Source organism: Polypterus senegalus, chromosome 8 (assembly GCF_016835505.1).
Source record: "Polypterus senegalus isolate Bchr_013 chromosome 8, ASM1683550v1, whole genome shotgun sequence".
NCBI lineage: Eukaryota > Metazoa > Chordata > Cladistia > Polypteriformes > Polypteridae > Polypterus > Polypterus senegalus.
In genome coordinates this window covers 173808289-173825075 of record NC_053161.1, presented here as the reverse complement: position 1 = coordinate 173825075, position 16787 = coordinate 173808289, and the positions used below count along the sequence as shown (strand labels likewise).

At 39.0% G+C, this 16787-nt stretch overlaps 1 protein-coding gene across 7 annotated transcripts in view; it reads right to left on the bottom strand.

Annotated features, from left to right (window-relative positions):
* Positions 1–1521: 1521 nt before the first annotated feature.
* The window catches only part of LOC120533395 (gastrula zinc finger protein XlCGF26.1-like), a 69083-nt gene continuing 53817 nt past the window's right edge, over positions 1522–16787 (bottom strand). For 4 of the 7 annotated variants that reach the window (XM_039760253.1, XM_039760255.1, XM_039760256.1 and 1 more), the window contains exon 3: positions 7549–9733. In XM_039760253.1, coding sequence (XP_039616187.1) covers positions 8556–9733 — 1178 coding nt within the window. In that variant the 3' untranslated portion in view covers positions 7549–8555. Of the gene's footprint in view, positions 2607–6670; positions 6849–7548; positions 9734–15627; positions 15679–16337; positions 16425–16787 lie in introns of those variants that run through there. The other 3 variants (XM_039760250.1, XR_005634489.1, XM_039760251.1) reach the window with 3 other exon arrangements.

The window sequence follows — 16787 nt, the reverse complement described above, 5'->3', positions numbered from 1 at the left end:
GCATATCCAGTGGCCTTGAGGTTTCCATTGATGAAGAATGGCCCCACTATCTTTGTACCCCATATACCACACAATACCATCAATTTTTTTGTTCCAACAGTCTTGGAGGGATCTATCCAGTGTGGGTTAGTGTCAGACCAATAGCGGTGGTTTTGTTCGTTAACTTCACCATTCACATAAAAGTTTGCCTCATCACTGAACCAAATCTTCTGCGTAAACTGAGGGTCCTGTTCCAATTTTTGTTTTGCCCATTCTGCAAATTCAGTGCGCCGATCTGGGTCATCCTCGTTGAGATGCTGCAGTAGCTGGAGTTTGTAAGGGTGCCATTTGTGAGTAGCTAATATCCGTTGAAGGGATGTTCGACTAATGCCACTCTCCAGTGACATGCGGCGAGTGCTACGCTGTGGGCTCTTGCTGAATGAAGCTAGGACAGCCACTGATGTTTCTTCATTAGTGACAGTTTTCATGTGTCCACATTTTGGCAAATCCAACACTGAACCAGTTTCACGAAACTTGGCAAGCAGTTTGCTAACTGTAGCATGGGAGATGGGTGGTCTCGTAGAGTGTCTTGCATTGAAATCTGCTGCAATGACCTGGTTACTGCGTTCACCAGACATCAACACAATTTCTATCCGCTCCTCACGTGTTAACCTCTGCGACATGTCAATGGCTGTACACAAAGAGAAACTTGTAAATAACTCATGAAAGAATAAAGTTACGTTAAAACCAAGCACACCATTGTTTTTCTTGTGAAATTCCCAATAAGTTTGATGTGTCACATGACCCTCTTCCTATTGGAAAAACAAAAGTTGGATCCAAAATGGCCGACTTCAAAATGGCCACCATGGTCACCACCCATCTTGAAAAGTTTCCCCTCTCACATATACTAACGTGCCACAAACAGGAAGTTAATATCACCAACCATTCCCATTTTTTTAAGGTGTATCCATATAAATGGCCCACCCTGTACTCTTAATCAAAAATTGGACTGTCCGTCAAGGACTCTGGCATAAAACGAAACATTGAAAACACTTCTTCTTTTGGCTACTCCCATTATGGTTTGCCACAGTGGATCATCTTCTTCCTTATATTTCTGTCCTCTGTATCTTGTTCTGTCACCCCCATCACCTTCATGTCCTCTCTCACCACATCCATAAACCTTCTCTTAGGCCTTCCTCTTCCCTGGCCGCTCTATCCTTACCATCCTTCTCCCAATATTCCCAGCATCTCTCCTCTGCACATGTCCAAACCAACACAGTCTCACCTCTCGGACTTTGTCTTCCAACCGTCCAACTTCAGCTGACCCTCTAATGTACTCATTTCTAATCCTATCCATCCTCATCACACCCAATGGAATAGCTTTATTGTGCCGAGTACTACAAGGCTGTGTGGGTCACCTGCATGTGCCAGCAGACACTCTTAGGTGAATACCAAAGCCAGGCCTGGCATCCCCTCTGTCAGACAAGGTCCTCTTTGATTTGATTTGAATATTCATGAGGACCAGAAATGGGTTGTTCTTTCTCTGGCCCCGCCCATCAGGGTTAGTCACACCTGATTGGTCAATCAGGATTGCAGATCTCCAGACAGCAGAGCTCTATGGGTGACCGAGGCACAGAAGACCTCCTCAAGGACCTCGGAGCTGCTGCTGCTGCTGCTGCTGTTTAGTAAGGTTTATTACTGTGTTAAATATGACCTTGCTTATATGTTTGTGTGAAGCATTTACTTTCACAAGATGAAATTACTGGACATGATGCTGAGTGTTTTGAAAACAGAGCTGAAGTTGTGGTTTAAACATTTTTTTTTTTAAATTGTTCCGACGTTCATTAAGACCCTCATCATGTAACTGCAGTCCTCCATCACTAAGCACCCTTTTTTCCAGACAGTTTTATTTATAAACCCTCTGCTGATGTCCTAATGCCTCCGTTACACACGACTATCTACGAGTCTTTAAACTGTGAGGTCAAAACTGCTGTTCTGACTGTGGACACAAGCAGGGGCTGCACGATATTATGCTAATTAATTAAAAGTAGACCATGACATTAGCTGCTTTTTGATTTAGAGGTTGAAATACTCAGAAATGGTTGTTTTTTTATTATCATAAAGGCCGGTAGATGGACTGTCCGGTGAGGCAGGACCCCCACACAGCCCTAACGTTTGTGGTTAACAGCTCAGTTACATGAAGGCTGCTGTCATATCACCAAAGGGCTTATCGGATTACTCCGGGGACACATCAGCCGCCATCACGGTGGCAGTAAACCCTCATGAAGAAGTAGGTGAGCAGCCATGCAAGTAACATATTGGCTTATAGAACTACAAACACTTACCATAATCATTTTTAATGTCCTCTACTTCTTTGCTTTGTAAAACTCACTTATGCTCACTGCTTAAATCCTTGTGGTAAAATTCCAGTTCCTCCTGAACTCTGCTGTTATTCATTTTTAATTTTGCTTTGTGCTGCTCAGTTCACGTTTTATTCTTTTTTCCTTCATGTTTCCCAGTTTCTGTAAAGCGCCTTATGATGGTACCTGCTGCTGCTGAGGCTGTCCAAGATAAAGAGAGGCTGCTTGTCACACCATAAATTGTCCTTCGTTTGTCACAGTCACCCCCTAGTTAATAAAAATAACAAAAGGCAATATTAAAAACATAGGTTTTAAGTCTAGATTTAATAACAGAAAATGAGGCACATGCACAGAGCTCCAAAGGCAGGGTATCCCCTACTCACTTCGCTCGCCAAGCCCCCCGGCCTACGCTGCGCACCAGCAACTTTGTGTCTCTGCCGCTCACCTTTGTGGATTGCACTTTCACCAAACAACAAATCTTCTAATTCTCGCAGATAAATCTCTTCATTTGCTAGAAACACTACTTCTCCCTGATGGCAACACGAATTAGGCGATCTACAAGTCTCCGAGTTAAAGTTTAAATCCGAACAATATATTTGATCTCTTTTCTCTATTCCATTATTTCACCGAGTAATAATTTCCATTTGTTTGCACAAATGCGATCTTTACTATCCTTTTTTGGAGACTTTCGAATTTTCGTACATCCATTATCTCTAACCTGCTCTGCCTGTGCATCGCGCCAACGTTTTTTGAATTCTTTACGACGTTCTACTTTGTCATCTACTCTTTGTCTTTTATTTCCGGGCCCCTCTCTTGGCACAAAGTCTCGTCTTGCGCAATGTGAAAGTGTCTCTCTGAGAAAGTCACGTCTCGTCCCAGGATTTTTTTTTTTTATTATAATAGAAAGATTTGTTATTATTACTAATATCAGTCCAGTTAATTCAAAAACAAAGTGCATTATCAAAATAAGAGCCACTTTTTGCATTCACTTTCTCTATTCCTGCTTCAGTTACTATAACAACATGTCCAGTTATCTGGGACCCCCGTATTAATAAAGAAAAAATTAACTTCAAAAAAATCAGTCCGTTTGCCCACAGTTCCTCTAGTACAGCGTCTTCAAACTTCTTTAGAATTTCTTGCGTGGCGGTCCCTTTAAAAATTGTTTGATGGCTCACGGACCCTTTTATTAAAAATTAAAAAATCAATATTATTTCAAGAAAATTGGGGGCGCCAAATACGTTCCACTCTTTTCTTCATTGTCGATTTTTTAAAACCGCCTCTTAGCAATCGCTATATTTTGAATTGTCTCATTATGAACACTTTTACTTCATTTGCATTGAGCGGGCAATTTCACCACTTAAAACACAAAAGGTGTATTATCTGTACCCACCTTTAGCACTCTTATTTGCTTCTAAAATATACAAAAACTGTTCACGAGTGTTTTGATTCTACGAAAGAAGCGATAATTTTTGATTAAGATAAAAATAATAAGGGCTGGTTTATGCCGAGTGGTAACGGTGGGAGCGAATAACGGAACAGTGGATTAGTGATCAGGTCTAGGTGGTGGGGGTAACGACGGAGCTCAGTCACTTACTTCCCCTCGGATGGTAAAGATTAATAATTATAAAAATGCAATCATCTCTGACGGTCCCACCGAAACCGCGGACCCCAGTTTGAGAACCGCTGCTCTAGTAGCTTCTTCCTCTCAGCTCGCCACTCGTGAATTGACCTTTTTGTTGGTCACCCTGCGTGTGTATTGGCGCAGCTCCTCTCCCTCTAGAACAGAGGGTCCTCAATCACAGTCCTGGAGGGCCGCAGCGGCTGCAGATTTTTATTCCAACTCATTTTCTAATTGGAAAGCAGTCCATGCTGATAATGAAATTCGGTATTGAACTGTTTGGCGTGTTAATGCTTACATTCATCTGACAGCAATTTGAATTGCACTGTAGAGTTTCCTTCTCTGAGAACATTAAACATCCAAGTGTTTTGTGGACCAGAATGCACTCACCTAAAGGATTATTAGGAACACCTGTTCAATTTGTCATTAATGCAATTATCTAATCAACCAATCACATGGCAGTTGCTTCAATGCATTTAGGGGTGTGGTCCTGGTCAAGACAATCTCCTGAACTCCAAACTGAATGTCAGAATGGCAAAGAAAGGTGATTTAAGCAATTTGGAGCGTGGCATGGTTGTTCGTGCCAGACGGGCCGGTCTGAGTATTTCACAATCTGCTCAGTTACTGGGATTTTCACGCACAACCATTTCTAGGGTTTACAAAGAATGGTGTGAAAAGGGAAAAACATCCAGTATGCGGCAGTCCTGTGGGCGAAAATGCCTTGTTGATGCTAGAGGTCAGAGGAGAATGGGCCGACTGATTCAAGCTGATAGAAGAGCAACTTTGACTGAAATAACCACTCGTTACAACCGAGGTATGCAGCAAAGCATTTGTGAAGCCACAACACGCACAACCTTGAGGTGGATGGGCTACAACAGCAGAAGACCCCACCGGGTACCACTCATCTCCACTACAAATAGGAAAAAGAGGCTACAATTTGCACGAGCTCACCAAAATTGGACAGTTGAAGACTGGAAAAATGTTGCCTGGTCTGATGAGTCTCGATTTCTGTTGAGACATTCAGTCAGAATTTGGCGTAAACAGAATGAGAACATGGATCCATCATGCCTTGTTACCACTGTGCAGGCTGGTGGTGTAATGGTGTGGGGGATGTTTTCTTGGCACACTTTAGGCCCCTTAGTGCCAATTGGGCATCGTTTAAATGCCACGGGCTACCTGAGCATTGTTTCTGACCATGTCCATCCCTTCATGACCACCATGTACCCATCCTCTGATGGCTACTTCCAGCAGGATAATGCACCATGTCACAAAGCTCGAATCATTTCAAATGGGTTTCTTGAACATGACAATGAGTTCACTGTACTAAAATGGCCCCCACAGTCACCTGATCTCAACCCAATAGAGCATCTTTGGGATGTGGTGGAGCAGGGAGCCGTGCCCTGGATGTGCATCCCACAAATCTCCATCAACTGCAAGATGCTATCCTATCAATATGGGCCAACATTTCTAAAGAATGCTTTCAGCACCTTGTTGAATCAATGCCACGTAGAATGAAGGCAGTTCTGAAGGCGAAAGGGGGGTCAAACACCGTATTAGTATGGTGTTCCTAATAATCCTTTAGGTGAGTGTAGATTTAAACTTAATGCTCCTTCCAATTCCTCTCTCATTTATTTATTTATTTTTAACACCATACTAATATACTTCATGGTAAGCACATGAGCTGCTGGTTTATTGGTTACCTGGTGTCCGATTAAGAAAACGGGCAACAATTTACACATAAATGCAGCTACTAAAATTTAAAATAGACAATTAAGGGTTCTGAATGGCAACAGGCAAAAACGTATTGCTTTGGTAGTAAATAAAATGGTTCTAATGAAGACAATGGTTAAAGTGAAAACCTGCAGCCACTGTGGCCCTCCAGGAGAGTAATGGAGGACCCCTGATCTACAATGGAATTCAATTTGTCTTTGATGAATGAAAGTGCTAACAAGCCATATAGTTAAACATCAACTTTCATTATCAGCAAGGACTGAGTTCTAATTAGGACACTGGCAGGAATGAAAGTCTGTAGCCTCTGCGGCCCTCCAGGACCGTGATTGAGGACCCTTGCTCTAGAAACTTCCCTCAAGTACTTTATCCTTTAATGGAAGGAATGCTAGTTTCCTAGATTTATATGCGTATTACACTACAGATTTAGATTTACTTACTTCAGTTGAGTTCCCACTGCCTACATGTACTTGTATTCTTACTTCTGTCTGTCCCTTCGTGTACTGTTCGATATCAGGCTGGGGGGCTCCTCGACTAACCTACTCCTATGCATCCCCAGTACTTTGGTGCCCCTCCTGTTCAAATGTAACTGGTCCTACAGGAGAGGCAGCCAAATGTCCCACAATTCCGTGTTTCACTAACCTTACCAAAAATGTGAGTATTAAGCCTTCAAATCTTCTCTGTCTTACCTGTTACTGGCATGTGGCACAGGCATAACTTTGAAGACCACCACCTTGCCAGTTCTGCTACTCAGCTTGACCCTTAACACTTTAAATTTGGATTGAGGAACTCACGGCCTGCCCCTACATACTTCATTTGTTCCAACAAGTACAAGTACAACTGGATTGACCCATACTGCTTCAGCCTTTACACCCATTAAGGTGGTCCCCCCTCTAACACACACACACACAGACTTCTGTGCTCCCAGAAGAAAACACACTGTGAGAGGATCTCTGGCACTGGAGGAAACCTGGATATGAATCACCTAATAACGGAGTCCCCGTCAACTATCATGCCTCCATCTTTGTGGGGACTGGCTTTGGCCCACTGGTACTTTTTACCACCTGAGTGTTACCGGAATGAACATCCCGCTCCTTCATTAATCCTAGAGTTATGTGTTGCATTATTCCATCACAGTACTTTTTCCTCAGGTAGTGCAGTTCCTGGAAAATACAACAAGGATAAATAAGAGTTAAAGTAGTTACTCTGGAAAGAAGAGTTGCACTGACATGTCATTCATGAACATCAAGAGCCACAGCAGGCTTTGTTACAGTAACATCACATCATAAAAACGAAGAATGGTGCTTATCATCTTATGTCCTACAAACCGCCATACGTGACAGTCACACCGAGCTACTTTGCAATGTCACTGAGGAATGGGGAACTGTAAAAGAGCTGGTGTTAGTCACCAACAATATGTTGAATATGCTTGCTACAGCTCAGGGTGGTGGGCTTTCCTCGTGTTTAAATGATATGCACAGACAATAAACTTGGCAGCTCAGTGAGCACTCAAAAGTACCAGCAGTTGTGTGGCTCCTAGGAAGAAGACGACGTGTCACTGGGACTTTCCACAGAAGCAACCAAGGCCTTCAGGCTTTGTGGTAAAAGAAGAACTGGTCAGATGTTCCACAGCACAGGCTGATTACTGATGTGCCAACCCAACAGAGCAGTGCACATAACATGTTAGAAAATTTCTTGATTCCATACCTTTTATTGATAGGGATGCAGTTATGAAGTTTACTTGATTCAATGAAAACACTTTAAACTACAACATTTAGTTGCATTACTCATGAAGTTGAAGACAAATTCTCATTTTAATTAATAAAGAATCAGCAATAAATTACAATATTGAATCACATTACCATCACAATACTTAAAAAAAATCACAATACATGTTTAAATCTGCAGAAAAAAAAACATCCTTGGAATATCAAATTGAGAGACCTTTGCTGATTTCCACCTCCATCCGGTTACGATCATTTGCTATTCTTCTTCACTTTTCTCTTCTTAACAGATAGGTGTACGGAAATCAGTAAGTCCTTCTTTAAGTTCCTGAATGACTTTGTCCTCTCGCGACTGCGTCATTTCTTCTTGTGCAGTGTTCTCTTATACTGATTTACTTTTGTCTGTCTGTGTAACTGCATGCTGTTTTTCCTGTTGATTTTTTTTAATACTCACTGCCCGTCTTCTTTATCCATTGGGGTGATCTTCACTTGTGGTTTTCTTTCAACTTCTTTTAAGTGTAAAGCTTTGTTCTCACCTTCAATCAGCTGTCATCCCTTCTCAACTCCTCTTCCTCGCTTTACTGTTAGCACTGCACTGTTTGAGAATCGCTTACTTCTCAGGACATTCCACTTCTGGCAAATATTTCTCTGGTTGTCTCTGTTCATATGTGGATGTTCATTTCAGATTTTCCAATGTGTAAATATTTTTATGTGCAATTCTCTGCTGATGCATCCATCTGATATATGCTAGCATCCTTTCCTCTATTATTTCTTCTTTTGCTGTTCTTTGGAGGCATTCTAATTTCTCCACACTAATTTCTTTACTTTTTTTAAGTATTCCAGGTAGGTATCCTAAATTAGCATCAGTTATCTAATTTGGAAATCAAAATTACATTTCTGCACTGTAGTTTTGCACAAGCAGTCCCAGGATGCACTTCAGTTGAGAGCTCATGTCCAGTTGTGTAGAACTAGCAGTACTTGGTCTCGTCTTTATCTTCACATACACACTGGACTGTGTCAGGTTCTGCTATTTTCTTACTCACGGTACGCTTGTGTGGTGATGCCACTGTTAATTCTCTTGTGGCGCTGATGTTGACTCCTTTGTGATAAACAGTTGGCACATTCAGAAACACAATATGGCTTCTCTCAATTATGCATTTTTCGATGGGTCGAAAGAATGCTCCCTTGTGAAAAGCACTTCCCACATTCAGGGCAACGATAAGGCTTCTCTCCAGTGTGAATTCTTTGGTGAATCCGAAGACTGGTTTTGAGCGAAAAGCACTTACTACATTCAGAACAACAATAAGGCTTTTCTCCTGTGTGAATTGTTTTGTGGGTCTGAAGAGCCGCTTTTTGCAAAAATTTCTTGCCACAATCAGAACAGCAATAAGGTTTCTCTCCTGTGTGAATTCCTTGGTGTCTATGAAGATTCTTCTGAAGGGAAAACTGCTTATCACACTGAGAGCAGCAATAAGGTCTCTCCCCTGTGTGAATTGTTTGGTGGTTCAGAAGACTGTCCTTTTCTTTAAAGCGATTGCCACATTCAGAACAGCAATAAGGTTTCTCTCCTGTGTGAAATCTTTGGTGTCTCTGTAGACTGCTCTTCTGCCAAAACTGCTTGCCACATTCAGAACACCAATAAGGTTTCTCTCCCGTGTGAATTATTTGGTGGACTTGAAGATGGATCTTTCTGGAAAACTGCTTACCACAATCAGAACAGCAATAAGGCTTTTCTCCCGTGTGAGTTCGTTGGTGGATCTGAAGATCGCTCTTTTTCAAAAACTTCTCGCCACATTGAGAACAGCAATAAGGATTCTCCACTGTGTGAATTGTTTGGTGTCTCACAAGACTGCGCTTTACTGAAAAGCGATTGCCACATTCAGAACAGCAATAAGGTTTCTCTCCTGTGTGAATTTTTTGGTGTCTATGAAGTAAACTCTTTTTTAGAAAGTGCTTGCCACATTCAGAACAGCAATAAGTCTTCCCTCCCGTGTGAATGACTTGATGGATCTGAAGATCAGTATTTTTCAAAAACCTCTCACCACATTCAGAACAGCAATAAGGATTCTCTGCTGTGTGAATTGTTTGGTGTCTCAGAAGACCGCGCTTTTGTGAAAAGCGATTGCCACATTCAGAACAGCTATAAGGCTTCTCTCCTGTGTGAACTCTTTGGTGTCTATGAAGAGTACCCTTTTGTAAAAACGTCTTGCCACATGCAGAACAGCAATAAGGCTTTATTCCTGTGTGAATTCTTTGATGGATCCGAAGATATCCCCTGGACTTGAACTGTTTGCCACATTCAGAACAGCACATATGTTGGTCTCCTGTATGAAGTTTAAAAGAAAGAAATTACAGGTTTACTCTTTAAGTCGACATTAAACTAAACATTAAATGCTGGATGAAATAATCAGCAACCTTTAAAAAGCATTAGCAATTAGAAACGTTAGGTTGCAAAAGGAAAGCCATTCAACTTCATCATTTTCCTTTCTCTGTTACAATGACTCAGTACACGAGCACAGTCACTGGACAGAAGAAGAGGAAATAAACTGAAGAGATCATTTGTGTGAGAGGCCAACTGACAAGACTACTGGTCACATTTATTTAACTACATTACACAACTACATCATCATGTCATCATTATACTATTCAAATATTATTTAGAATTATATCTTATTATTTCATTTGCTTAACAGAGGAGAAAAGTGATAATCTTTAATTTCATTTATAAAACAGAGCACCATGCCAAACATGTGAAATGCACCTTTAATTATTAGAATCTGTTCTGACATTTCCCCACACCAAACCCTTTTGACTTCAGGTCAAAATGACTTACTTCGATCAGCAAAGCAAAACTGAGAAATTAACAAAATGTTAATGAACACCAGAAAAAAAATATATGGAAATGAAAGAAATCAGATTAGCAGGGTTATTTGTGTCTGCTCTGGAAAGGGAGTGGCAGTGGAAACAAGGCTTGGTCAGCTTTGTGATACACCGGTGACATTCATACTCTCCATCATAATGTTAATGGAAGTGTAGTGTCACCGTTTATTTATGCCAATCACATTGACCCAGATGATCAGAATGAGTTCAACTCCAGATGAGCTTCTCCTGTATCATCTACCTGAGTCAGCTCAGCACCAAGAGGTGATCACTTGACATCTCAGCACCTCCCTTTATCGAAATGTCCAGAAGCTTTAGCCTCAGGGTAAACTTCACTTGGATACAGAATAGACAATGCAATCACAGTCAATCACTGACCTATGACCCAAGGTATGCTGGTACCAGGTATACTCATGACAAACCTTGTGATCAAAACTAATGTTTGTTATAGACAATCCTTAACCAGAGCAGAAGTCAAACAACAATTCACCACTTTAGGAGGAGTGATCTGCAGGATTTCTACTGTTCCTGCCGCTCCATGTACGTCGGTTTTTCACCAGAAGACCGGTGAAGTCTCCCAGTAGGACTACACAGCATGAAGGTGGTACCCTTTTTTTAGCACTGAATCCAAAGTCTCTTAAAAAGCCAAATACAGTGGAACCTCGGTTCACGACCATAATTCGTTCCAGAACTTTGGTCGTAAACCGAGTTGAAATGAACCGAAGCAGTTTCACCCATAGGATTGTATGTAAATACAATTAATCCATTCCAGACCGTACAAACTGTATGTAAATATGTAAATATATGCAAAGATTAAGCACAAATATAGTTAATTACACCATAGAATGCACAGTGTAATAGTAAAGTAATGTAAAAACATTGACTAACACTGACACAAAACACCCAGGCTCCCTGCTCAGCTACACGAGCAGCCTGGCTCGCTTGCTCTCTCTCTCTCTGTAGCACACACACCACCAAAGCCCCCCCCCCCACCTCAGCTACAGGAGCAGCCTGGCTCACGCGCTCGCTCGCTAGCTCTCTCTCTCTCTCTCTGTAGCGCGCACACGCACACGCACACGCACACGCACACACGCACACACCACACACACACACACACAGACAGGTAAATGTGGTTTATGAGGGTCACCTGAACCAATCCTGCATTATGAGGACATCACTTTCCTTTTATGTTATCATTAAAAAAATGCATATAAATTATTATTTATGACTTAATTAAGATACATTCCTCTTGAATTTCTTGATATGACTTAAATTTCCTGACCTGACTTTTTACAGGTATATGGGGACATTAATTTTTTATTGTTTATGAGGACATTTACTTCACACAGAAATTCCTAATCACACACTACATTAAATGGACCAAAATATTTTTGAGGACTAGAAATGACGGCTTAATAATTGCTTCAGGAAAGTCAAACATTAGAGACTTAAATTAAAAATAATGCCTTTAATAGTTTTTATAAATAAAAATAAAAAATCCAAATATCATTTATGAAAAAGCTACTGATAAAACATTTGTTTTTAATATATTAGGATTTGAAATAATTGGAATTATGTAGCTTTAAAACATGGTTTCTAGATTCTCAGCTATGGCTGTAGTCCGACTGCATGAATGAATGTAAAGGTTCAATTTAATGAATTGCCAGCTATTGTTGTCAAGTGTTGGGTGTGCCAATGCACTGTCAGCACATGCTCCTAACTAACCTACAGCCGATTTTAAGTTACACTCATTTCATATATCATTAGTAAAGAAACAGTAAATTGTCACTAAAAACATAAGTCATAAGAAACTTGGGATTTTATGTAAGGCATTGATAAAAACACACAAAACAAGGGAAACATTTATCAAAATTTTACTACAGCACACCAACAAAAAATGTACCACAAACACACTAAGATATATTAAGATTAAGTTTACGACCAAGGCAATAAACAATACATAATTTCATTGCCCAAGAGAATTGTGCATAATTACAAAATTTATAATTACAAATGAAACTCTAATTTCACAGTTAAACAAAGAGCAAAATAAAGAGAACATTTTTATATAACTTTCAATAAATTAATTATTAGCTAACATGTCCTTCTGAGCCGTTCAATTCAGATGAGGACTAACACTACAAATAGGAAAATAACGCCTAAATTCACGGTCATACATGGTATTAGAATAAACAGAATTTTTTTACCTACAATTCTATGAGTTCAATATGGACGTAGGAGTCTTTTCTGGCCTCTCAAACCAAATGAAGCCTGAAAGGACAAACAAATGACTCTAGAACATCGTGTATAATTGTAGTATACCAAATGAATACGTAAATTCACAATCATGTACAGGATATGATCAACACAGCTTTATATCTAAACTTCATTATATTGTATTCGCTATTGACATACGTGTCATTTTGGGCCTTGCAAGTCATGTGAGGCCTCAGACTACAAATAAATTCTCCTAGGGCATTATACCTGATTGCAATATAGCAAATAAATACCTAAATTGACTGTCATACTTGGTATAGAATGAACAGAAGTTTTTACCCACAATTCTGTATATTCACTATGGACGTATAAGTCTTTTTAGGCCTCTCAAACCAAGTGATGCCTGAAAGGACAAATATGTGACTCAAGAGTATTGTCTATAATTGTACTATACCAAATGAATACCTAAATTCACCATCATACACAGGATATGATGCACACAGCTTTATACCTAAACTTCATTATACTAGCTATTGACATACATGTCTTTTTGGGCCTGCTAAGTCATGTGAGGCCTCAGACTACAAGCAGAGTGACCTAGGGCATTATACATGATTGCAATATAGCAAATGAATACCTAAATTCACCATCATACACAGGATATGGTAAACACAGCTTTTAACCTAAACTTCAATATATTCGCTATTGACATACAGTAAGTGTGTTTTTGGGCCTGCAAAGTCATGTGAGGCCTCAGACTACAACCAGATTGTCTTAGGGTATTATACATGATTGCAATATAGCAATTGAATACCTAACTTCACTGGTACATACAGTTCTTTAGTGTATTCCTACTTTTTGATAACATTATTCCCAGTGCAGATGTTAGGATATTATCAAATACTCAGCAGTTCTCAATTACTCAACTAAAGAGATTATCTGGAATTTCAAAGTTGGAAACCTCGTAAAATTATATTTTTCAAATGTTCATGTGGGTTCTCTTTCTGCAGAGAATTATAAATACATGGAATAAACTTGCAAGTAGTGTATATGATAGTAGACATTGAGGTTAGTAAGACTGGAGAACTTTGTTCAGTTGAATGGCGTATTCACAAGCAATCTGTTTTAGCACTGTATGATTATGTAACGAAAGAAAAACCTTCACATTTCATTTACTTCACACAGATCTGTTTTAAGAAAAGTTTCTGATTAGTTAATAGGCATTTGTCGCATATTTCTTGATTCAAATTCTTGTAGAAATCACCTGCAATTTTAATTGTTTTTAAAACCCAAGGCAATAATGCGGTCAAAATAGTCATGCAATGGTTTGAGTGTAAACAGACCTGTCTCCATTAAAGACGTTTGTGTGGGCCAAGACATACATATATATATATATACACACACACACACATACACATATATATACATACATACACATACACACACACCCTGGAGTACAGATGGATGACAGACTGCACTGATCAGAGAACACAAAGGCTTTGTTCTAGAAGGGGCAGAGCCAACTCTGTGTTCTGAGGAGCCTGAGCTCCTTGAATATTTGTAAGACACTCTTGCAGATGTTCCATCAGTCGGTGTTTGCGAGTACTCTGTGCTAAACTGTGATGTGCTGGGGTTAGCTTGAAGCAGAGAGATGTTGATTGTATTGACAAGCTGAGTAGGCAAGCAGGATCTGTGGTTGGTATGAAAATGGATTCCCTGGTGAGAGTGGCAGAGAGGAAGACATTATGCAAACTGCCACTATTATGTACAATGGACATTACCTGCTATACACCAACATAATTAAGCAGAGGAGTTTGTTTATTGGTCAGCTGATATTATAGAACTGAAGTACAGACAAACAGAAAAGATCTTTTGTCTCTGGAGCCATCACTCTAACTCTTCCCAACAGGGGCCTGATGCTACGTCTCTGCTCTTGTGTTTACTACCTGATATATTATCAATGCACTACACATCTGACATCTCACTACTTGGTCATCACTATATAACCTTTTTCATAATGTGTCACTTTAAACATGTCACTCCATCAGCATAAGCCATGTTACTTTATTTTAATAAGCCGCCACTTTAGTATTGGTCACTTTGCTATTATTGTACGCACCATCTAAATGACCTAACTTGGACTGTAAGATTCCAACCTCTGTGTACTGTAATTGGACAGCCTGTACTTAATGTTAATTTTATACAGTAGTGCATACTTAAATGTTTACATCTAACTTGGTATTGTGAGGAGTCAAGCAAAATGACACCTTTTATTGGTTAACTAAAAAGTTTATAATATGCAAGCTTTCAAGGAAACTTGGGCCGCTTTTTCATGCAATTCTTGGCTATAGCTGCTTAAATTTCCCCCAGGATTAATAAACTAACTTGCTTTTATACCAAACCTCTTTTGATAAAATTTGCTCTAATTTACATTTATACATATATATACACCGACACAATTGTTGCAGTAACATGTTGGATATTGGTTAGACATACAAAAGATTTACCATGCAAGACCAAAATGATTTTTTATTTGATAAAGACTGAACTCTCAGTACTGGTGTTTAGCCACTAAGAACAATCTCAGTAGGGAAAACAAAAATGACCACACCGATTGAACTTTGGAAACTTTTTATTATAAACAATCTTTAAATATTTCAGTAAATGAGAAAATTTACTAGCATGTGCACAGCCCTCTGTCCCTGTCGGTGTACAATTTTCTGCTGAAGTGGAATTTTCTCTTCTGTGTGCCACCTTGATGAACTCCTCAAACATTTCAACTAAATTCACTATAATTAAACATTTTGTCTTCTATATGTTGTGCCCTTATTTCTAACAAAGTCTCTTATGTTTTGTACAGTTCGATTATTCAAAATCGGCTCTTCAGCCAAGCAACACTGTTTACATTCAATCACTGAAGCCAGTTTTCCTTTTAAAATATGATTGTTGAAGTGTCTCATGACAGCCGATATTTCATTCTTGGACCACGGTCTTCGCAAACTTTTTTCCTGGCAAGGTTTCTTCACAGGCGCAACTTTAGGTTCTTCTATATGAAAGAAATATTATGTTTAACAGTTGTCAATTAAAATGTGAATTTTGTAATCTTTACATATACACGTACCATAAGATATCCTGGTATCTTCTGTTACCAAGTGTGGCTGCTTTCTTTTTCCTAAGGAGAGAATTGTTGACAATTATTTGTAGATTAAAATGCATAGGTTTTACTGTCCAGTAATTTTCCAAAGAATAAATTACAACAAATATGATTAAAAAAATGAAAGAGTTATATGAGGTTTTCAATTACTTGTCACTAAACAAAATCTAATTATATACACTGGAAGTGGCGTTTGGGTTCCACAACTACAACCTCTTTGTCATTACTGCTACTAGAACAATTACAAATCTTAAACGGTTTGTATAGAAAACAAAAAGATACAAGTATTAGCCAGTTATTTTCAATTTATTTTTTAGATTTTACTCTTAACCCACATACATGTAAGTCAAAGCAAATTATATTGTTCTATCACTACAATACAAAGTGAAAACTGTGTGCTTAAATATGTAACTGTTACGGTGTTTGGTGATTTTTCTTTATAGTTTCATATGAAGTGCTTTGAGCTTGGGAAAGGTGCTATATAAATAAAATGTATTATATTTGTAAGGTATGTAAAGTACTCTGAACCACTGAATGCTATAGAATATTACATTGCTAGCGCTCTTTACATTAAAACTAGCCAAAACAGAAGGAAATTCTAAAAATTAAAAAATATATATTATGTGCACCCTGAACTAATGTCCGCATTTTACACATCTATAACAAACCTCCATTACCACTTTCATTAGGGACACGTCTAGTTATCCTCTCATCATTCTCTTCATCATCATCATCTTGTTCATCATCATTCATATATATTTCTTCTTTTGAAATCAAGTAGCATATTTCAGATATATATATAATATTCATCCCTGTAAAAAACTATTTCCTGCATGTCACATATAAGACATGCTAGCAAATGTATAAATTACATGATCTTTACTGACAACAAAAAAGCAAGGACAAAAGAATGTCTGTAGAAGTCCACATATTTTAAATATTTTACTTTAAACAGAACGTGGCCACTTTCAATTTCCAATACGTGCACATGTGTCGTATCTGTCAGGAGTAAATTCATTTTTTTCATTACCCTTAATATTACTTGAATTTCTCAACAGATGTGATTTTTTATGTGTGTATTACGGACAAACACACCTGCAAATCAATGACAAAAGGTTGGTACAATA